Genomic DNA, 23,327 nt, shown 5'->3' with positions numbered 1-23,327 from the left:
CCATCTGGTCTCAATGTTCCTGAAGTCCACACCTCATTCTGAGCTTATACCCTCAAGATTTTATAAGGGAAAACACAGAGACCATCAGAAGGACCTGTCCACGTGGCCCCCATGAACCCACCACGATCAGCCCTTCTCCCTCCAATCACGATGGTCAGGCCCTTTTGCTGTGACCATCACTGGTAACCAGCAGAGCAATATGACTTAAGTCTCCCCACTTCATTTCCCATCACCCACTCGGCGTCTCTAATGGATATTCCCTCCAGAATTACCATATGATCTCGTCTCCAGACATAATTCCTTCCAATTAGCTCCACAAAGGAAAAATAACTTTTTTTTAGTCCGGGTGCCCTAACACGTTTTTCCTAGGGTTCAATAGACCCTAACAACACATCCTCATCCACTGAAACATAAAGACACCTGTTATATATCCTTCTATGTTAACCTGAATTTGGCTGGATCTCCTCGAATCCACCGTCTCAAGAAGGGCAGCTCAGATGCTTGGGCATCTGTAAAAATACAGGCCCTTCTTCCACCTGTTGAATAATGGGCCCACCTGGTTCTAGGTTTTAGATGCCATCCCTTCCGCTCCCCTATCCCACAGCGTATCAGCTCAATTTTCAGGTCCTGGCAACAGGGTCCAGTCTTGTCCTGTGATTCTTCCCCATATTACTTTTGTTCGTTCTCCTATTATCGACATTCAAGCAGGCAGATTCTTTAGAATTTAATTCACTCTGCAGATATTATTGGAAAAGCTAGAAGAAGTATAGTACTCTGTTCATGAAATTGTATGGAGTAAATATCTTCTCATAGACAGCAGGCTCGACATCAGTCAGTGTACAGGTGAAATCACTGGGCTGTGGGAGACCTGACCTGCCCCAGACTCACAGGTATGACCTCGCAGGGCAGGAGTGGAGCCAGGGCTACATGTACAGGGTGTCAGTCAGAGATGGGCACTCACATTGGTCTTTCTGGTTCCCAGGAGAAGTAACATCACTGATGACACTCATGTCAACATTCAGCACCCCTGGCAACCCCACTATAAATGTCAGACATACCATTACCATTGTGATCCGTAATTTACATCCTTGCAGACTGAAATGCAGATGGTGAGGTCACATCCTCAGTGCCCACAGCGAGATGCGATGGAACTGTGCTCTGCTCTCCAGCACCACTTACTGATGTGACCTCAGACACAGTCCAGGACTCACTGACCCAGGGACTCTGGAGAGCTGCTCTCAGGTGGACTTTTCAAGGGAACCTGCTTCCTGAGGTGGGAACTTTCCTCTGACTCTGACACCCTCATACACTGCAAGCCATTCACTGTGAAGGTTTACTTCCAAGAATCATGCATGTTCTCTCACCCAGTGCAGTGGGAACTGTGTTCCCTGAGCTCCAATGTCACTGGCTGTGACAGAGTTACAAATGAACACTTCTACAAGGAGTGAGTCTGTGCACTCTGACCACGTCACCTGCCCAGCATGTTGGAGTCCTGAGGAGCTTCCAGGAGTTGTCTGTTCTTAGACCTTGCTAGCCCTGGGGATTCCCCAACGTCCACATGCAAGGAAGGAGCCCTGAAGCTAACAGTGTTCCTGCAGACACTCAGTTGTGCACAGGAAACAGACAGCTCAGGCTACAGGCCATGTCAGCAGTGCTGGGATCCATGACCATCTCAGCAAGAATGACTACCTTGTCCACAAAATACACTGTGTGTATAGTTGTTAAGAGTAAATCCACCTCCAGAGCAACTCTTGATAATATTTAAACTGTTTCAGGTGAAGAAATGTTCACCCAAATTAAGGGACACACGAAATCCGTTGTGAATTATGATAAACATTCAATTTTACCTAACTTTGTCTGAATTCAATGTCATTATTACATGTATGGTTTGTCTCAAATACTTGCGCATCCAGGATATAAACATGAGGTAATGCAGAAAGGAAAAAACAAGAGTCTGTGTCTGACATCTTGGAGGACCCTGAATGTGTGAAGGGTATTTATGTGAAATATAGACATCCATGGGATTAAAGTCTACTCCCCAAATCTGCCGTTAATCCTTGAGCACAGCTGACTTCCTGACTAGCCCTTCAGCATCATTTCATTCCTGGACACAGAGTCCCCCAGGCATATTGAGGGGACCCCAGGTGGGGCTGAGTTCTCTGAGGGCACAGTCAGCACCCTCCTCAGGTGGAGCCCCAGAGACTGGGACCTCCCTTCACTACTTTCCGATTTTTATAGACTGGTCCCTCCCGTATGCAAACATCCCCTTATGTCACAAGGTAAAAACAAAGTACCAGTTCACTTAAATTCGGGTTTCTCCTCATGATTGAATAGATTTTCTGGGCTTCATGAATCTCATCTGCAAGAAGACGAATCCACTGTGGTTCTTCCTCTTCCTGGTGTCAGCTCCCAGAGGTGAGTTTCTCAGGGATTCAGACGTGAACACATGGGGAAGCTGCATCTGAGCCCATGAGTCACCGTGGTTCTCTCTGTCCACAGGTGTCCTGTCCCAGGTGCAGCTGCAGGAGTCGGGACCCAGCCTGGTGAAGCCCTCACAGACCCTCTCCCTCACCTGCACTGTCTCTGGATTCTCATTAACCAGCAGTGCTGTAGCCTGGGTCCGACAGCCTCCAGGAAAGGGGCTGGAGTGGGTTGGGGTGATATATCGTGGTGGAAGCACAGATTATAACCCAACTCTTAAGTCCCGGCTCAGCATCACCAGGGACACCTCCAAGAGCCAAGTCTACTTATCGCTGAGCAGCCTGACAACTGAGGACACAGCCGTGTATTACTGCGCGGGGGACACAGTGAGGGGAAGTCAGTGTGAGCCCAGACACAAACCTCCCTGCACGGAGGTCCGTTACCACGAGGGGGCGCGCAGGACCCAACAAGTACAGGGCTGAGGCCTGTGGCAGGTGCAGAGAGGGGCTGGGAGGGAATTCTTGTTAGAACCTGTACTTTCCCCTTCCAGCCCAGGACCTCTACCAGAGACCCTGTTTTGTATCCTAATGTTTCTTTGTTGTGGATTATGAAGTGTCTAGAAAATTTTGTGTGCATGTACATATTTGCTTATTTTTATTTTTATTATAGTTGTGTATATATATATTCATATGCACAGACACATTTAATACTCAAGAATTAAGGTTGTTTTTCATTTCTTTATTTACCTTTTTCTCAAAGGAGCTCAGAACTACCCTGTGGCTCACCATAATTTTCAATTTCAGCCTGAAGTTCGTGAAACTTGTAAATATCCTGAGAGTGCACATGAGACTTTTAAACAGTATTAATTGTTTTGCTTTTGTAGATGTGGAAGGAGAGACACACCGTCCTGCTTTCAGGCAACCTGCACAAGCATTCTGAATTCTGCAGAAGGCAGTGTTATAGACTCTAACGTCAGAGTGCTCCAATACTGCACATGCAATTATCCTCGTTATTCACAGATTCCATAACTGCAAATTCACCTACTTCTAGCTTTTATGAGCACCCCAAAATAAATACTGTCATTTTGTGGTCATTCACGGACATTTACAATGCAGCTGCTTGTTTGAATCATGCAACACACATGTGCGCACACACACACACACACACACACACACACACATTTTCCCAGCTGAGGTCAGTCAAGGTGATGCTCTCTTTTCTTGTTTCAACTCCCATCCTGTAATTGAGCACTTTTTGGGGTCAAATTAGTGTCATGCTTTTCACATTTCTGTGATTCTTGGCAATTGTTTAAAGTAGTCCCAGGCATAGGGCTGAGGAACACTCTAGTGTCCCTATGCACAAATGGCTGTGAGTGGACTTAGGGAAAATGTACATGAGACATCAGCTTCATTCAGTCATGAGTTATATGGCCATGGGTGGTGAAATGATACTCATGTCTCCAATATAAAGTTCATCGGAAACCTGAAGACAAAACTCGCTGCTGCATATGGGATGCAGCCTTGGAAACTTGCCTTAATTCCAAATACAGCCTGGCAAGTCGGGGGGTTATGGCCAAGAAGGCGGTGGGGTGGAGTGGACTGGAAATTATTAAGAGAAGAAATACAAGCTAAGGGGATTCTGGTTACATAGACTCAAAAGGATTCTTGCTAAAGGGTGACCAGGGTGGTCAGATACCATGTGGATGATAGGAGGTTTGAAGGATTTGATCAAATATTGACGGTGATCAGAGTTCAAGGGTAGGGGATCCTCATTATTCTCACTTAGCAGGGCTCTTGACAAAACCTGGCCATGCACATATAAACACAGAGGCCCACAGGTCAAGACTACTTGAGAAGAGAATTGCAAGGAGAGTGTTGGCTAAGGGGTGGTCAGGGCTCTTTGTCACACTTAAGAAGAGGAATAATGAACATAAAAGTAAACCAGGGATGCACACAGACACACAGAGAAAAGACCATCTGAGGACTCAGTGAGAAGACGTCCATCTGCAAGCAAAGGAGAAAGGACTGAGAAGGACCCAAACCTGCTGACACCGTGACCTTAGACTTCTTGCCTCCAGGCCTGAGAGGAATCCATTGCTGTTGTTTAATCCACCCAGTCTGTTATTCTGTAATGGCCACACTAGCCAACGAGTACACCTGTAATATAGACGCAGATAGACATATATGGAAATGTAAGTATCGTATTGGAAAAGAAACATCACCCATTCTTCAGAGGTGACATGAAGCGGTGTCCACCCTGGATCTCAGCCAGCACCCTCCTCCACAGCCCTAGAGAAGGACCAGCCGTGACCATCTTTATATGGAAACATTCTTCCCACCTGCACATCACACCCAGGCTCAAGGGGAAAGCACAGCACCTGTGCTACTCAGAGTCAGGGTTCTCATCTTCACTGACATAACTCTCTGAAAGTTAAAGCATTGATCCAAATGAACATGAAAATCTTCTGGTCATTCCTCCTCTTGCGGGCATCCCTCAGCTGTGAGCATCTCCTGGGTCTGAGGAAGGTGGAGTTATGGGGTGACATCTGTGGACTGGGTGTCTCCTGGTTTCCCCTTCGCCATGTGACGTGTCCCAGATGCTGGTGCAGGAATAGGGCCCAGGACTATTGGAGACCCTCTGCCTTACCCGCTTAGTCTCTGGATTCTCCATCACAAACAGTGCTGGCTGCTGGGACTGGATCCCTCAACCCCCAGGGAAAGGGCTGAGGTGACTGGGGTGCTTTGGTTCTGGGAATAGCACAGCATACAAGATATCTCTCCAGAAATGACTCTCCACCTCCAGAGACACCTCACAAATTCAGTTTTCCCTGCAGCTCAGCTCCGTGATGACCTAGGACACAGCCCTGTGTTACTGTGTCAGTTGGTTCAGTGAGAAGTCAGGGTGAGTCCAGACACGACCCTCCCTGCAGGGGCCGCTCCAACCACCAGGGGGCGATCAGGGTCTTCAGGAAACAAGAGGACCCATATCAGGGCAGGTGCAGAGGTTGGGATGGAGGGATTTTCTCTCAGAAGCTGTGGTTTCTCCACTGGATCATTGCCACCCCGGAAGCCTCATTCACAATGATTCCAGGGACCTTTCTTGTCTCTAAACTTGAGACTTTTCATGGAGTCAGGCTTGTCTGTCTTTCCCCATCTATCTTTGGAAGAGCTGCACAGAAGTATTTCTCCATGACACCTTTATTTGAAGGTTAGGTCACTACTTTCTGTTATTAGTTGTCAAATTTTTAATCGTTTACTGACATAAATAATTTTTACTGTTGAACTTTAAATCTGCTTTCCAGCATCAGATGGATTTCCAATTCCTCTCATCCTGAAAATCTCTCCAGTCCTGTCTGATGCAACTCCTTTCACTTGAATAGAATGAGTCATGTTGATATTTGGAAATTGATGTCCATACAGCACTGCAGGCATTCTCTGCTCAGGGGACCTTTGGAAATGTCGGGACACAGGCTGGGCTGTAACCTGTAGGCTGTGTTGCCTGCAACTTGTCATCTAGTGTGGAGATTGATAATAGAAATTTAGATAAAATAGAGAGATAGATAAAAGGGAACAGAAACAGGTATATAATCATCGTATGGAAAATAACCATAAAAACTGACTACATAACCCATTTTTAGGGAGTGGTAAGGCTCGAAGCTGTAAGATGATACAAGCACCCGTATGAAGGTATTTGAATAAACATAGATATTCAAACAAATTTTGTAAATACTCTTCTAGCTCACTCCTCGATCCCATGGTGAGTGTCTGGTTTTCTCTCTAAGAAATTGACAAATATATTCCGATTGGCGGCCACTGGCATCCTTCCAGCAAGCGGATGAGGGGCCTTTTGCTCTACATCATCCCCAGTATTTAAATTTTTTTTTATTTTGTGTTTTCACTCACTGTTGTAATAATTGAGTAGCAGTATTTCATCGTCGTGTTATTTTATGTTTCCTTAATGAAGAATCCTTTTAAAACCTTTATCTCTTCTATGTGTAGGTATCTTCAAATCACTGGCACAGTGAAAATTATTTTCATTATTTATTGCTGTCGTTGAGCTGTTAATTTGCTGTATATTCATGATACAAGTCCTTATGAATATGATACTAGAAAGCACATTCTCCAAGTCTGTGCCTAATTCACTTATCAGTGAAGTTATTGCTACTGTTGCTATCGTTGTTTTCAGAACAGAATTTTAATGGATACAGAAAAATTACAAATTTATATTACAAATGATGTTTGGGGTATTATATCTAAAAATTCATCATGTAACTCAAGGGCACCCATAATTTCTGCCAGGTCCATACTCCAGGCCACTTTCAGGGATGGAGGGTTAAGTTCACCTTCTTGAAGGGAGGATGACCATGATGAGGTACCTGAAGTTATTCCATAAGGGACATTTATCCTACCTTCCCCATTAGATATATTTATTCAATCTCTTTATATAAGTATGAGTCTAGGTATTTGTTTCATAACTTGTGTTAAGGTTATATACTAAGGCATTTTCTTTGCTCCTGTAATTGTGACCACTTGTCAGCCATGAGGAGCTCTTTCAGATTGTCTCCTGTATCCTCTTTACGGGCCCCCATCCATTTGTGTGAAGACTTCCTTACTTTCTGGTGCTACAAGAATCTGCAGGATAATCATGTGTATTCTCTTCTCTGGCTCTAGAATTAGCCATGCCTCAGCTGAGTTGTGGATCCTCTTCTGGAGAATAGTAATAGGAATCAGAAGATTGGGTATTAGGATACTAATGCTGGTGTCCTGTCTACTGGGAGCATTGGCTCTAGACCCTATAAGCTAAAAGACCTTGGAAATATATCTGTGTGCACTACCCCAGGTATAAACACACACGTCTGCAACTAGCTCTGTATCTCACCTTTTGACCTGTGTTAAGGTAAATTTGAGACAATTCTTACATCTCCAATCCTAGAGCAACATCACATGGTTGAATCTAGACTTTCCACCTTGCTTGTCTGTTACTTTCCACCCAACAGTAAGAAACCTGTCTCCACCAATGCTATCCAGCTACTAATTGTTCAATTCCACATGCACAGTAGTAACTGAATGCTTAGCCTGACTCCTGATGGAAATACCATTATCCACCAGGCTCTACTGCTTACGTGCAGTGGCTTAGAACTTAGCCTTCAGACTCCACTCATTTCCAAAGTCATTTAGGTCAAAACCTATTTTCCCACCTCTTCAGCCATGTTAATTCATAGATTCACCATGATATTAGGTATCATGTATACAGTGTGCATCGTTCCATCCTTCAGTCTCTGAACTTCTAAATGAAATTTATATTTATATTAAAAAGGTTCTCCTCTTACTGTATATATTTTGACAAACTCATAGTGCAATGATCCCACCACTGCAATTTCATTGAGAAGAATTTCACTATCCTTAAATATTGTCCATGTTTCACTTACCAAAAACCTTCTCCCAAATTCCTGCTAAATGCTCATCTGATTGGCTAATATATAGACCTGCCTTTTCCCAAATGTGAAATAGGTGAAATTGAACGTCTTCAGACCGATTTTTTAATTAGCAATATGCATTTAAGATTCCCTCATGTCCTTTCATGGTATAATAGTTCAATATTTACATTGCTGAAAACAATTCCACAGCATGGATACGTCACGCATTGTTTATGTACTAATTTTTGGAAGAACGTATTTGTGGCTTCCAATTTTTCTCAATTGTAAATAAAGAGACCACAATAATTCATGGGCAGTCAATGATGGAGCTCTAAGTATCAAGACACTTATGTAAATATTATGAGCATGACTCCTGGGATCTTACATTAAGCTCTGTCTAGGTGTGTAAATGACCGCACGGAGGAAGGGCTCTGATGCAGAGACCACTCAGCTGACCCAGGCATCGTACTGAAAGGAAGTCAGAGCCCAAGCAATGTCCACACGAGGTGGACCCAAGGCCAGCCCTCAGACCCGGCCGAGCCCCCAGCCTACAGTCAGGGTCACCCTTTCTTACACGTGAGTGTGCATCACAGGAGCAGGTCCTGTCGCTGAACTTGGGCCTTGCACAGCGACCCTGCATCGGGCAGGGTGGGCTTCTCCTCCAGTCCCTCCCTAAGCAGAGACAGTGAACAAAATAAAGAGCTGCTGTCAGTGTAAACTGTCAGGGGTTGTGGCAGGGTTTTGTCCGTCATTCAGCACCTGGAACATAATTATTCATTCCCCCGTGTGATCCTATTTCATATGTGGTAAGTATATGGCACAGTGGGACTGGATGAGGGGACAAAGGTCACACTGTGAGCGGAGATGCTATGAAACAGTGCAGATCCAAGTCCAGGGCCAAGGTCCTCCTCCCCAGGATGCAGAAGGACCTAAGATCTCAGGCAGGAATCCTGGGCTGTCCCAGGTAGGAAGACACACCTGTGTGGATAGACAGGTAACACAATCTGACTCACACTTTAGCAGGACCACGCTGACACTGGCGACGTAGTTAGGAGACGTTGGGACACTATTACACCCTAACCATACTGGACCTCAAGGCATCCATTTCTAGTTCAACCTTGTAGTAGTTTTTATTCCATTCAGCAGCCTATGACAGGATTAACATTCTTATTCTTTGTTATTCTGTGAGCATTTGTCTCTCTCCAAGATTTAAATTTGTTGCTGTCTTCGTTCTATAATTATCTGATATATTGGTGAGATTTTGATAATGTGCAACTTGCCCCATTTTGAGGCTGTTTTAAAAACACTAAATAAGAAGCATTTTCTCAGCTTCTCATCTCTCTGCGTCTCCAAGACGAGTATCAGCTTTATTGTAACACCCAGAAACTGGAAAGAGTTCCAATATCACACATCAGCTTAATAAATAAGCCAATCGTGCTATGATCATTCTTGAAATGCAACCTGTTATTAAAACCAAGGATTCTTGATACACACAAAAACATGAGAGTATTCACAAATATTTGTGCTGAGTAAAATAAGCCGTAACAATAAATATATATATATTTTTGTTTTGAACATATGTTATGTTCCGATTTTTATAAATTTTAGAAAATGAAAAGTAACCTGCAGTAACAAGGGAAGATCAACGGTGATGTGGGGACAGGATGGAAGACAACAAGGGACAGGAAGGAGGAAACCCAGAAACTACTGAAAATAATGAGAGGAATTGATTTGTTCTCTCCTGATAATGCTTATGCCTCTGTCAGTATTCATCAGAGTGTTCATTCTGAGTGTGTGCGCTTTGTTACATGTCAAGAACATCATTAAAGTAATTACAAATGAAGAAATGCATGACTTGGGAGGGAAGGAGTGAAGGGAAGATACTGAAACATAAGAGACTCTTGAAAATACTTCTCATCAACGCTGACCCCCTCCATATATTTTAGGTAAACAAGAGAAGAGAGCAAAGTCATCATGACCTCATTACAGGAGGGGGATCTGCAAAATTCACCCGGAAACTCCAACTCTGTCCTCTAGTAGGTTCCAGGGAGCAGCCTGGCCCAGAGCTCAGGTGCAGATGCTGTATCTAACGCTCACCCCATGTTTCTCCTTGGACACTACACACACCCTCCCTTCCTCTGGGTGTAGTTTACACCTCTAACATGAGGGTAACAATGACAGCTACATGACGGGATGTGAGTGCATATGTAAGATGACATATGGGTCCTAAGGGTTTACTCTGGAACAATCACACAATGAAAGTTATATTTCCCAGTTGCTATCAACACCACAAAATCCAAGACTCTCACACCTGCTCTGAGACCCTGCCCTTTATGAGGACATTCAATGACATAGTCTCTTATATACTAGAAGGTCATGCAAATAGGGTGCTTCCTCTGCTGATATAAAGCAGCCCCAGCCCTGACCCTGCAGCTCTGGGAGAGGAGCTCCAGCCCGGGATATCCACGTGCTCCCATTCGGGGTTCCAGACAGAACACTCACCATGGACTTTGGGCTGAGCTGGGTTGTCCTTGTGGCTATTTTACAAGGTAATTTATGGAGAGCAAGAGACACTGAGGATGTGAGTGGATGTGAGTGAGGGAATCAGTGGATGTGTGACAATCTCCTGACCAGGATGTCTCTGTGTTTGCAGGTGTCCAGTGTGAGGTGCAGCTGGTGGAGTCTGGGGGAGGCTTGGTGAAGCCTGGGGCGTCTCTGCGACTTTCCTGTGCCGCCTCTGGATTTACTTTTGATCATTATGCCATGAGCTGGGTCCGCCAGGCTCCAGGGAAGGGGCTGGAGTGGATCTCAGTTATTAGTTGGGATGGTGATAGCACATACTATGCAGACTCTGTGAAGGGCCGATTCACCATCTCCAGAGACAACTCCAAGAACACGCTGTATCTTCAAATGAACAGCCTGAGATCTGAGGACACTGCCGTGTATTACTGTGCGAAAGATACACAGTGGGGAAGTCAGTGTGAGCCCAGACACAAACCTCCTTGCAGGGAGACAGGAGGGGGGATGCAGGGAGCACTCAGGACATACAACTGGGTGTTTCAGCCCCAGGAGCAGGTGCAGATGGTAGTTAAGGGCTGCTTTCCTCTAAGGGTCTGGGGTTTCCTCTCCATATACCAGTTTTCCCTGGGGAACCTCTCTGTACTCAACCATGGTTCTTGACTTACACATTCAGTCTCTGAATTAGAAAAGCTTTTCAAATTTCGGGGAAAAATGTCATATATGAAAGTCCGAGACTCAAAGCTATATATTCAGGTTTTCCCTTGTCTAATTCTTGTCTAAATTGACCCGTTTCAAAATGATTCCAGCTGATGTGTAAAGAGTTAAACATATTCTTCCTTCCTCATTGTGATATCTCAGCCCTGCCCTACTGTAGACCAGCTGTCCCTGCCAGGATGCTGGCTGTTGACTTGCCTGCTAACCTCTTGTATGAGAAGCATAAATGCGCTGAGCAGCCCCGGATCCTCAGGGGGTCGCTGGGAAAGATGCCAGTTAGAGGGGACGTGGGTGGGGGTGTTTCTGCATGTGCTCCTTGCTTCCAGGCTCAATACACTCCCTATACACTTAGGTAATACCTACATCCTGTTCTCCTGTACAGATTATTTTATGTCAAATATTCATCATCAAAGCTATTACCGATAGACACATATGTAGTTGGTAGGGAAAGTTTATAGTCAGGTGGATAATAACATGAATTTTCACAAGCTGCTGAAAACAAATCTATTCTCCTTTCTTCACCGCAGCATCTTACGTGAGCACTAAAATGCAGGAAAGTCCCACAAGTTCTCCTTCCCGGAAGAGTCCTGCAGCCTCACTATACAGGCCCTCCTCCGTCCAGGAACCCCTGCAGGAGCGAACATAACCAGGGTGGAGACGCCCAGGCCTGGACAGGAGGCCTCGCTGTGTCCTGATGTGTGCTCTCCAGCACATCACCTGCCAAGTCCAGGCTGCACTTTAGCTTCACATCTGTAAGATGCAGGTAAACCGACACCTACATCACATGCTTGGTGTGCATATGTAGAAACAAAATAATAAAAGAGGCCCTGAGTGTTGGGGTCCAGGGTAGGCCACCCCTAAATATGCCTCCAAGTGACTTAAGACAGAGCCCACTACAGGGACACTCTGAATTTCCTCCAAGTCATCCTGAAACGAGAAATAAACGTCCCATGAGAAAGGTGCTCTCCCCCATCTAGGCGTGGAAGTGAAACGGTCCTTCACCTCATGCTCTCCACCTGCCTTTTTTCTGTAGAAAACATTTAGCCAAACAATAATTTTAATCAGAGAAGTGAGCAAATGCAGAAAGAAAGGAAAACTCTCCAATAAGACTAAATAATAATAGTTTGGTCATTCAGCAAATAAAGTACATTTAGTTCCTCCTCTAGGGCTATAGATAATATTCTTGTCCATGTCCTATGAGCCGTCTTATAGATACTGAACCTCCCACCAGGAGGAAGAAGTTAACTCCATGATGACCAGACTGTAGCCATGACATAAGCTGCCACAATTGCAAGAACTGGCCTCAAAGAAATGGGAACAAACCGACCCTGGACCTGAAGATTAACTCTACTTAAAACAATCAAGAGGAGGCTGATCAGACCACCACATGACCAACTGCAAGACGACTGTCACAGTTCACTCTGCCATTTCTGCCCGTAGCCCCTCCTTCCGCCTATAAAAGCCCTTTCCCACAGATGCTCAGTGAGGGGTGGCCTTTGGAGAGAAGTCTGTCCCCCACCCCCGGGTGCAGCCAAAATAAAGCAAACTTTCCTTTCACCAACTTTGCCTCTTTATTGGCTTTTCAGGACCCAGCAGCCGGACCCTGCTTTCCTTTGCAGAGTGACACTCTTATCACCAGGGATGGGAATTCAGGCCTGGAACCTTCTATGAACAACCTTGCTTCTATGAACAACCTTGCTCCTTCTTTAATGACTACGCCAGCCCAAACCCTGCTTAGTTTCTTCACTAATTGAGAACCAAAAGCACACATTTCCTCCTTCTACCAATTCCTCACAAATATTGCATCTTTGTCTAAAAATGTAAAGTGCTGCCTGCTTTGGTCACTTCTGGGTCCATTTCTATGGCCCATCTATGCCCATGGTTAAATTTTTTCTTTTCTCCTGTTAATCTGTCTTTGTCAATATTTTATCAGCCCAGCCTCAGGAACTCAAGAGGGGCAGAGGAGGAGATTTCCCTCCTGACATGTCCAAGTTGTCTTCTCTTCAGCCTCACGCTGTACAACTTCTTAGGATCCTCAGTCCTCACGGCCACTGTCACTCTGCTGACATCACCTTGCCAGGTGTTTTTTTCTGGCATCTCTTTTCTGCATTTCCATCTCACCATTCGATATTTCTTCCAAATCGGTGTGACATTTCAGTGTCCATTGTCTGGATGTACACAGTTTATTACTCATTCCCTATGAAAGGACCTCTTGGTCTTTTCCAAATTGTGGCAAATATGAATAATGCTAAGTGAGCATCGTGTGCAGGGTTTTCTCTGGACTAAAGTCTTACTGTCTTTCACATACATACAAAGGAGCACTACTGCTGAAACATAGATAACAGTATGTTTAGTTTTGCAAGAAGCCCCCAAAATGTCTCCCAAGGTGCACCCCGTTCTGCATCCCCACCAGCTGTGAATGGACCCCCTGCTGCTTCACACCCTGCAGGTGTTTAAGGTTCTCAGAGTCCTGATCTGATCCACTCTTGTAAGTTTTCAGGGATGTGTCCTTGTTCTCATTGGCACTTCCCTGTGACATATGTTCTCCCACAGCCTTATTTGCAAACTCTTTGTCTTTTTGGTCAGGTGTCTGTTAAGGACTTTAGCCCACTTTTTAATCCTTTGGTTTCTTTCTTATTGTTGAGTTTAAGGCTTCTTGGTACATATTAGATAACAATCAGATATACTAGATATGCCTTTTGCAAATATTTTCTTCCAATCTCTAGCTTACCTCTGGGTAAATTTCAAATGTGTTTTTTATGCTTCTCAAATATTTGTTGTTTTGTTTCTATTACAATGAAAAGTGAAGTTAAACTTTCACTTCCTAAGCCATGGGAACTTTATGTGGGAACATGTCACGGTACACTCAACGCCTCATTCAGATACCACAAGGAGGGAATGAGAAAACAGAGGAGGGACTTCTTCAGAGATGCTCTTCTGGAAAAACAGAAATGTACCAACGTACCCTCCTTCCTGTGTTGCTGGTGAGAACTGTGCTGCGTGTCCACAGAGACACAGATCCTTGATGAGAGAGTGACATTTCATCAGTTAGAATGACCGTTTCCTAACAATAAATTTTACCTGTGATGGATCTCAGTTTATGAATGATTGTAACTTGAATGATTCAATGGATTTAGCAATGGTTGAAACAAAATCAATACCTTGAATTATTATTATTAATTTCAATTTATGTTGCCCCAGAGAAGAGTTAGACAATTACAATTTCAGTAACACATTTCCAAAATTTTTACTTATACCTCTTAATACTTAGACAACATGTTGTTTCATAATAAATGTTTCATTACATCCCTCACATTTGAAACTGGATTCCAAGTGGACCTAGAAAATGAAATGTGAGGACAGCGAATGTCTCTACATTTAGTAACGTCTAAGGCAACATATCAAATATCACACAAGGACGCTGCTGATTTCCAATTATAGTTCCCGCTTCTTCTTTGTCCAATGATTCCAGAAAAGATACTAAATGACCTAAACACTCTGGTCCCAATGTTGCTGAAACTCACACCTCATTCTGAGCTTATCCCCTCAAGAGTTTATAAGGTAAAACACAGAGACCATCAGAAGGACCTGTCCACAAGGTCCCCAAGAAGCCAACACCATCAGCCCTTCTCCCTCCCATCACGATGGTCAGGCCCTCTTGCTGTGACCATCACTGGTAACCTGCAGAGCAAGATGACTGAAATCTCCCCACTTCATTTCCCATCACCCACTGGGCATCTCTAATAGATATTCCCTCAAGCATTATCATATGATCCAGTCTCCAGACACAATTTCCTCCAATTTGCTCCACAAAGGAAAAATAACTTTTTTTAGTGCTGGTGAACTAACATATTTTTCCTAGGGTAAAAGGGACCCTAACAACACATCCCCATCCACTGAAACATAAAGACACCTGCTATATATCCTTCTATGTTAACACGAATTTGGATGGATCTCCTTTAATCCACCAGCTCAAGAAGGGCAGGTCAGATGCTGGGGCATCTGTACAAATGCAGGCCCTTCTTCCACCTGCTGAGTAATGGACCCACCTGATTCGAGGTTTTAGATGCCATCGCTTCCGCTCCCCTATCCCACAGCGTATCAGCTCAATTTTCAGGTCCTGACAACAGGGTCCAGACTTGTCCTCTGATTCTTGCCCATATCACTGTGATTGGCTCTCCTATTATCGACATTCAAGCAGGCAGATTCTTTAGTATTTAATTTACTCTGCAAATATTATTGGAAAAGCTAGAAGAAGTATCGTACTGTGTTCATGAAAGAGTATGGAGTAAATATCTTCTCAGAGACAGCAGGCTCAACATCAGTCAGTGTACAGGTGAAATCACTGGGCTGAGGGAGAGCTGACCTGCCCCAGACCCACAGGTGTGACCTCTCAGGGCAGGAGTGGAGCCAGGGCTACATGTACAGGGTGTCAGTCAGAGGTGGGGACTCACATTGGTCTTTCTGGTTCCCAGGAGAAGTAACATCACTGATGACACTCATGTCAACATTCAGCACCCCTGGCAACCCCACTATAAATTTCAGACATACCATTACCATCGTGATCCCCAGTTTACATCCTTGCAGACTGAAATGCAGATGGTGAGGCCACATCCTCAGTGCCCACAGCGAGATGCGATGGAACTGTGCTCTGCTCTCCAGCACCATTTACTTATATGACCTCAGGCACAGTCCCAGGACTCACTGACCCAGGGACTCGGGAAAGCTCTCAGGTGGACTTTCCAAAAGAACCTGCTTCCTGAAGTGGGGGCTTTCCTCTGACCATGACACCCACATACTCTGCAAGCCATTCACTGTGAAGGTTTACTTCCAAGAATCATGCATGTTCTCTCATCCAGTGCAGTGGGAACTGTGTTCCCTGAGCTCCAATGTCACTTGCTGTGACAGGGAGAGTAAAAATGAACACTTCTAGAAGGAGTGAGTCTGTGCACTCTGACCACGTCACCTGCCCAGCAGGTTGGAGTCCTGAGGAGCTTCCAGGAGCTGTCTGTTCTTAGACCTTGCTAGCCCTGGGGATTCCCCAACGTCCACATGCAAGGAAGGAGCCCTGAAGCTGACAGTGTTCCTGCAGACACTCAGTTGTGCACAGGAAACAGACAGCTCAGGCTACAGGCCATGTCAGCAGTGCTGGGATCCATGACCATCTCAGCAAGAATGACTACCTTGTCCACAAAATACACAGTGTGTATAGTTGTTAAGAGTAAATCCACCTCCAGAGCAACTCTTGATAAAATTTAAACTGTTTCAGGTGAGGAAATGTTCACCCAAGTTAAGGGAAACACGAAGTCCGTTGTGAATTATGATAAACATTAAATTTTACCTAACTTTGTCTGAATTCAATGTCATTATTACATGAATGGTTTGTCTCAAATACTTGCACATCCAGGATATAAACATGAGGTAATGCAGAAAGGAAAAAACAAGAGTCTGTGTCTGACATCTTGGAGGACCCTGAATGTGTGATGGGTATTTATGTGAAATATATACATCCATGGGATTAAAGTCTGTTCCCCAAATCTGCCGTTAATCCTTGAGCACAGCTGACTTCCTGACTATCCCTTCAGCATCATTTCATTCCTGGACACAGAGTCCCCAGGCATAGGGAGGGGACGCCAGGTGGGGGCTGAGTTCTCTGAGGAAACAGTCAGCACCCTCCTCAGGTGGAGCCCCAGAGACTGGGACCTCCCTTCACTACTTTCTGCTTTTTATAAAAAGGTCCCTCCCTTATGCAAATATCCCCTTAGACCACAAGGTAAAAACAAAGTACCTGTTCACTTAAATTCGGGTTTCTCCTCATGCTTGAAGAGAATTTCTGGGCTTCATGAATCTCATCTGCAAGAAGATGAATCCACTGTGGTTCTTCCTCTTCCTGGTGTCAGATCCCAGAGGTGAATTTCTCAGGGATTCAGACGTGAACACTTGGGGAAGCTGCATCTGAGCCCATGAGTCACCGTGGTTCTCTCTGTCCACAGGTGTCCTGTCCCAGGTGCAGCTGCAGGAGTCGGGACCCAGCCTGGTGAAGCCCTCACAGACCCTCTCCCTCACCTGCACTGTCTCTGGATTCTCACTAACCAGCGATAGTGTATCCTGGGTCCGACAGCCTCCAGGAAAGGGGCTGGAGAGGGTTGGTATCATGTGGAATGATGGAGACACAAATTATAACCCAACTCTTAAGTCCCGGCTCAGCATCACCAGGGACACCTCCAAGAGCCAAGTCTACTTATCGCTGAGCAGCCTGACAACTGAGGACACAGCCCTGTATTACTGCGCGAGAGACACAGTGAGGGGAAGTCAGTGTGAGCCCAGACACAAACCTCCCTGCACGGAGGTCCGTTACCACGAGGGGTCGCACAGGACCCAAGAAGTACAGGGCTGAGGCCTGTGGCAGGTGCAGAGAGGGGCTGGGAGGGAATTCGTGTTAGAACCTGTGCTTTCCTCTTCTTGCCCATGACCTCTACCAGAGACTCTGTTCTGTATCCTAATGTTTCATTGTTGTGGATTATGAAGTGTCTAAAAAATTTTGTGTGCATATACATATTTGCTTTTCATTTTTATTATAGTTGTGTATATATATATTCATATACACAGACAAATATAATACTCAAGAGTTAAGGTTGTTTATCATTTCTTTATTTACCTTTTTCTCAAAGGAGCTCAAAAAAACCCTGCAGCTCACCATAATGTTCAATTTCAGCCTGAAGTTTGTGAAACGTGTAAATATCCTGACAATGCACATGAGATTTTTAAACAGTATTAATTGTTGTTTTGTTTTTGTAGATGTGGAAGGAAGAGAAACACCGTCCTGCTTTCAGGCAACCTGCACAAGCATTCTGAATTCTGCAGCAGGCAGTGTTATAGACTCTAATGCCAGAGTGCTCCAATACTCCACGTGCAATTATCCTCGTTATTCACAGATTACAAATCTGCAAATTCACCTACTTCTAGCTTTTATGAGCACCACAAAATAAATACTGTCAATTTTGTGGTCACTCACGGACATTAAGAATGTGGCCGGTTGTTTGAATCAGGCAAGACACATGCGCGCGCACACACACACACACACACACACACACACACACACATTTTCCCAGCTGAGGTCAGTCAAGGTGATGCTCTCTTTTCTTGTTTCAACTCCCGTCATGTAACTGAGAACTTTCTGGGGTCAAATTAGTGCCATGCTTTTCACAGTTCTGTGATTCTTGGTGATTGTTTAAAGTAGTCCCAGGCATAGGGCTGAGGAAAGTCTAGTGTCCCTACGCACAAATGGCTGTGAGTGGACTTAGGGAAAATATACATGAGACATCAGCTTCATTCAGGCATGCGTTATATGGCCATGGGTGGTGAAATGATACTCATGTCTCCAATATGCAGCTCACCCAAAACCTGAAGACAAAACTCGCTGCTGCATATGGGATGCAGCCTTGGAAACTTGCCTTAATTCCAAATAGAGCCTGGCAAGTGGGGGCTTATGGCCAAGAAGACGGTGGGTTGGAGTGGACTGGAAATTATTAAGAGAAGAAATACAAGCTAAGGGGATTCTGGTTACATAGACTCAAAAGGATTCTTGCTAAGGGAGACCAGGTTAATCAGATACCATGTGGGTGATGGGAGGTTTGATGGCTTTGATCAAATACTGCGGGTGATCAGAGTTCAAGGGAAGGGGATTCTCACTATTCTCACTTAGCAGGGCTGCTGACAAACCCTGGCCATGCACATATAAACACAGAAGCCCACAGGTCAAGACTAGTTGAGAAGAGAATTGCAAGGAGCCTATTGGCTAAGGGGTGGTCAGGGGTCTTTGTCACACTTAAGAAGAGGAATAAAGAACAGACAAGTAAACCAGGGATGCACAGAGACACACAGAGAAAAGACCATCTGAGGACTCAGTGAGAAGACGTCCATCCGCAAGCAAAGGAGAAAGGCCTGAGAAGGACCCAAACCTGCTGACACCGTGACCTTAGACTTCTTGGCTCCAGGCCTGAGAGGAATCCATTGCTGTTGTTTAATCCACCCAGTCTGTAATTCTGTAATGGCCACACTAGCCAACGAGTACACCTGTAATACAGACGCAGATAGACATATATGGAAATGTAAGTATCGTATTGGAAAAGAAACATCATCCATTCTTCAGAGGTGACATGAAGCGGTGTCCACCCTGGATCTCAGCCAGCACCCTCCTCCACAGCCCTAGAGAAGGATCAGCAGGGACCATCTTTATATGGAAACATGCTTCCACCTGCACATCACACCCAGGCTCAAGGGGAAAGCACAGCACCTGTGCTACTCAGAGTCAGGGTTCTCATCTTCACTGACATAACTCTCTGAAAGTCAAAGCATTAATCAAAATGAACATGAAAATCTTCTGGTCATTCCTCCTATTGCGGGCATCCCTCAGCTGTGAGCATCTCCTGGGTCTGAGGAAGGTGGAGTTATGGGGTGACATCTGTGAAGTGGGTGTCTCCTTGATTCTCCTTCGCAGGCGTACTGTCCCAGGTGCTGCTGCAGGAATCGGGCCCAGGACTATTGAAGATCCTCTCCTTAACCGCTCAGTCTCTGGATTCTCCATCACAAACGTTGCTGACTGCTGGGACTGGATCCCTCAGCCCCCAGAGAAAGGGCTGGGGTGACTGGGGTGCTTTGGTTTTGGGAATAGCACAGCACACAGGCTGTCTCTCCAGAAATGACTCTCCACCTCAGAGACAGCTCACAAATTCTGTGTTTCCTGCAGCTCAGCTCTGTGATGACCTAGGACACAGCCCTGTGTTACTGTCCCAGGAGGCCCAGTGAGAAGTCAGGGTTAGTCCAGACAGGACCCTCCCTGCAGGGGCCGCTCCAACCACCAGTGGGCGATCAGGGTCATCAGGAAACAAGAGGACCCATTTCAGGGCAGGTGCAGAGGATGTCACGGAGGGATTTTCTCTCAGAAGCTGTGGTTTCTCCACTGGACCATTGCCGCCCTTGAAAGCCTCATCCACTATGATTCCAGGGAACTTTCTTGTCTCTAAACTTGAGACTTTTTCATGGAGTCAGGCTTGTCTGTCTTTCCCCATCTATCTTAGGAAGAGCCACACAGAAATATTTCTCCAAGAGACCTTTATTTGAAGGTTAGGTCACTACTTTCTGTTAATAGTTGTCAAGTTTTTAATCGTTTAATCACATAAATAATTTTTACTGTTGAACTTTAAATCTGCTTTCCAGCATCAGATGGATTTCCAATTCCTCTCATCCTGAAAATCTCTCCAGTCCTGTCTGATGCAACTCCTTTCACTTGAATAGAATGAGTCATGTTGATATTTAGAAATTGATGTCCATACAGCACTGCAGGCATTTTCTGCTCAGGGGACCTTTGGAAATGTCGGGACACAGGCTGGGTGTAACATGGGGGCTGTGTTGCCTGCACCTTGTTATCTAGTGTGGAGACTGATAATAGAAATTTAGATAAAATAGAGAGATAGATAAAAGAGAACAGAAACAGGTATATAATCATCGTATGGAAAATAACCATAAAAACTGACTACATAACCCATTTTTAGGGAGTGGTAAAGGCTCGAAGGTGTAAAGATGATACAAGCACCCGTATGAAGTTATTTGAATAAACATAAATATTCAAACAAATTTGGTAAATACTTTTCAAGCTCACTCCTCAATCCCATGGTGAGTGTCTGGTTTTCTCTCTAAGAAATTGACAAATATATTCCAATTGGTGGCCATTGGCATTCCTTCCAGCAATCGGTTGAGGGCCTTTTGCCCTACATCATCCCCAATATTTGAATTTCTTATTAGTTTGCCTTTAACTGTTGTAATAAGTGAGTAGCAGTATCTCGTCATGGTGTTATTTTATGTTTCCTTAATGAAGAATCTTGTTCAAACCTTTTATCTCTTCTTTGCGGAAGTATCTTCAGATCACTGGCACAGGGTTCATTATTTTCATTTTTTGTTACTGTTGTTGAGCTGTGAATTTGCTGTATATTCATGATACAAGTCCTTTATAAATATGATATTAGAGAGCACATTCTCCAAGTCTGTGCCTAATTCCCTTCTCAGTGAAGTTATTGTTACTGTTGCTGTTGTAGGTTTCAGGACAAAAATTTTAATGGGTACAGAAAAACTACAAATTTATTTTATGTATGATGTTTGGGATATTATACCTAAAAATTCATCATGAAACTCAAGGACACTCCTTTATTTCTACCACATCCCTATGCCAGGCCTCGTTCTGGGATGGAGGGTTAAGTGCACCTTCTTGAAGGGAGCATGACCATGATGAGGTTCCTGAAGTTATTCCTTACGGGAGATTTATCCTACCTTCCCCATTAGATATATTTATTCAATCTCTTTATATAAGTATGAATCAAGATACTTGTTTCAGAACTTGTGTTAAGGTTATATACTAAGGCATTTTCTTTGCTTCTGTAATTGTTACAGCTTGTCACCCATGAGGAGCTCTTTCAGATTGTCTCCTGTATCCTCTTTACGGGCACCCATCCATTGATGTGAACACTTCCTTAATTTCTGGTGCCACAAGAATCTGCAGGATAATCATGTGTATTCTCTTCTGTGGCCCTGGAATTAGCCAGGCCTCACATGAGTCGTGGATCCTTTTCTGGAGAATAGCATTAGCAACCAGAAGCGTGGGTACTAGGACACTAATGCTGGTGTCCTGTCCACTGGCGGCATTGCCTCTAGACGCATAAGCTAATAGGCCTTGGAAATATGTCTGTGTGCTCTACCCCACGTATACACACACACGTCTGCAACTATCTCTGTATCTCACCTTCTGACCTGTGTGAAGGTAAAAGTGAGATCATTCTTACATCTCCGATCCTAGTGCAACATCACTTGGGGAAATCCAGCCTTTCCCCCTTGCTTCTCTGTTACTTTCCATCCAACAGTGAGAAGCCTGGCTCCACCGATGCCATCCAGCTACTAATTGTTCAATTCCACATGCACAGTAGTAACAGAATTCTTAGCCGGATTCCTGATGAAAATACCGTTATCCACCGGGTTCTAGTGCTTACATGTAGTGCTTACAACTTAGCCTTCAGACACCACACATTTCCAAGTCACTTGGGTCAAAACCTATTTCTCCACCTTCTTCAGACATGTTAATTGTTAATGTTGGTTGTTTACATGTTAATGTTACATGTTAATGTAAATGTTTGCATGTTAATTGTTAACATGTTAATTAATATGTTAATTCAAAAATTCACTATAATATTAGGTATCATCTATACAGTGTGCATCGTTCCATCCTTGAGTCTCTGACTTAAAGATGAAATTTATATTTATATTCAATAAGGTTCACTCTTTCTCCTATTACTATATATATTTTGAAAAGTTCATAGTGCAATGTTTCCACCACTGCAATTTCATAGAGAAGAATTTCACTATCCTTAAATATTGCCCATGTTTCACATATCAAACATCTTCTCCCCAGTTCCTGCTAAATGCTCATCTGCTTGCTTTATATATAGACTGAAGTTTTCCCAAATGTGAAATAGATGAAATTGAAAGTTTTCAGACCGAATTTTTAAATAACAATATGCATTTAGGATTCCCTCATGTCCTTTCATGGTATAATAGTTTAATATTTAAATTGCTGACTACAATTCCACAGCATGGATACATCACGCATTGTTTATGTACTAATTTATGGAAGAATGTATTTGTTGCTTGCATTTTTTCTCAGTTGTAAATGAAGAGACCACAATAATTCATGGGCAGTCGATGATGGAGATACAAGTTTCAAGTCAGTTATGTAAATATTACGAGCATGACGTTGGGGTCTTACATTAACCTCTGTCCAGGTGTGTGAGTGACTGCACGGAGAATGGGCTCTGATGCAGAGACCACTCAGCTGACCCAGGCATCATGCTGAAAGGATATCAGAGCCCAGGCAATGTCCACACGAGGTGGACCCAAGGCCCAGCTCTCAGACCTGGCTGAGCCCCCAACCTACAGTCAGGGTCACCCCCCCTTACACATGAGTGTGCATCACAAGAGCAGATCCTGTAGCTGAAATTGAGCCTCTCACAGCGAGCCTGCATGGGGAAGGGTGGGCTTCTCCTCCAGGCCCTCCCTAAGCAGAGACGGTGAACAAAGTAAAGAGCTGCTGTCAGTGTAAACTGTCAGGGTTTGTGACAGTGTTTTGTGCATGAGTCAGCACCTGGAACATTCTTATGCATTTCCGCCTGCGATCCTATTTCATATGTGGTAAGTATATGGCACAGTGAGA

General features: G+C 44.4%; 2 gene segments (V, D, J or C); both read left to right on the top strand.

The window, feature by feature from the left end:
* Positions 1-23,327, top strand: part of LOC101277626 (Ig mu chain C region membrane-bound form-like) — a 296,190-nt gene that overhangs the window by 26,062 nt on the left and 246,801 nt on the right. Inside the window, 1 exon segment of the C gene segment in view lies at positions 2,500-2,728. Within this exon segment, the coding sequence occupies positions 2,500-2,728 (229 nt within the window).
* The window catches only part of LOC101270024 (immunoglobulin heavy variable 3-23-like), an 89,010-nt gene that overhangs the window by 17,968 nt on the left and 47,715 nt on the right, over positions 1-23,327 (top strand).

This window comes from Orcinus orca, chromosome 2 (assembly GCF_937001465.1).
Source record: "Orcinus orca chromosome 2, mOrcOrc1.1, whole genome shotgun sequence".
NCBI lineage: Eukaryota > Metazoa > Chordata > Mammalia > Artiodactyla > Delphinidae > Orcinus > Orcinus orca.
The sequence above is the reverse complement of the archived record's forward strand: the minus strand, read 5'-3'. Positions and strand labels throughout refer to the sequence as shown.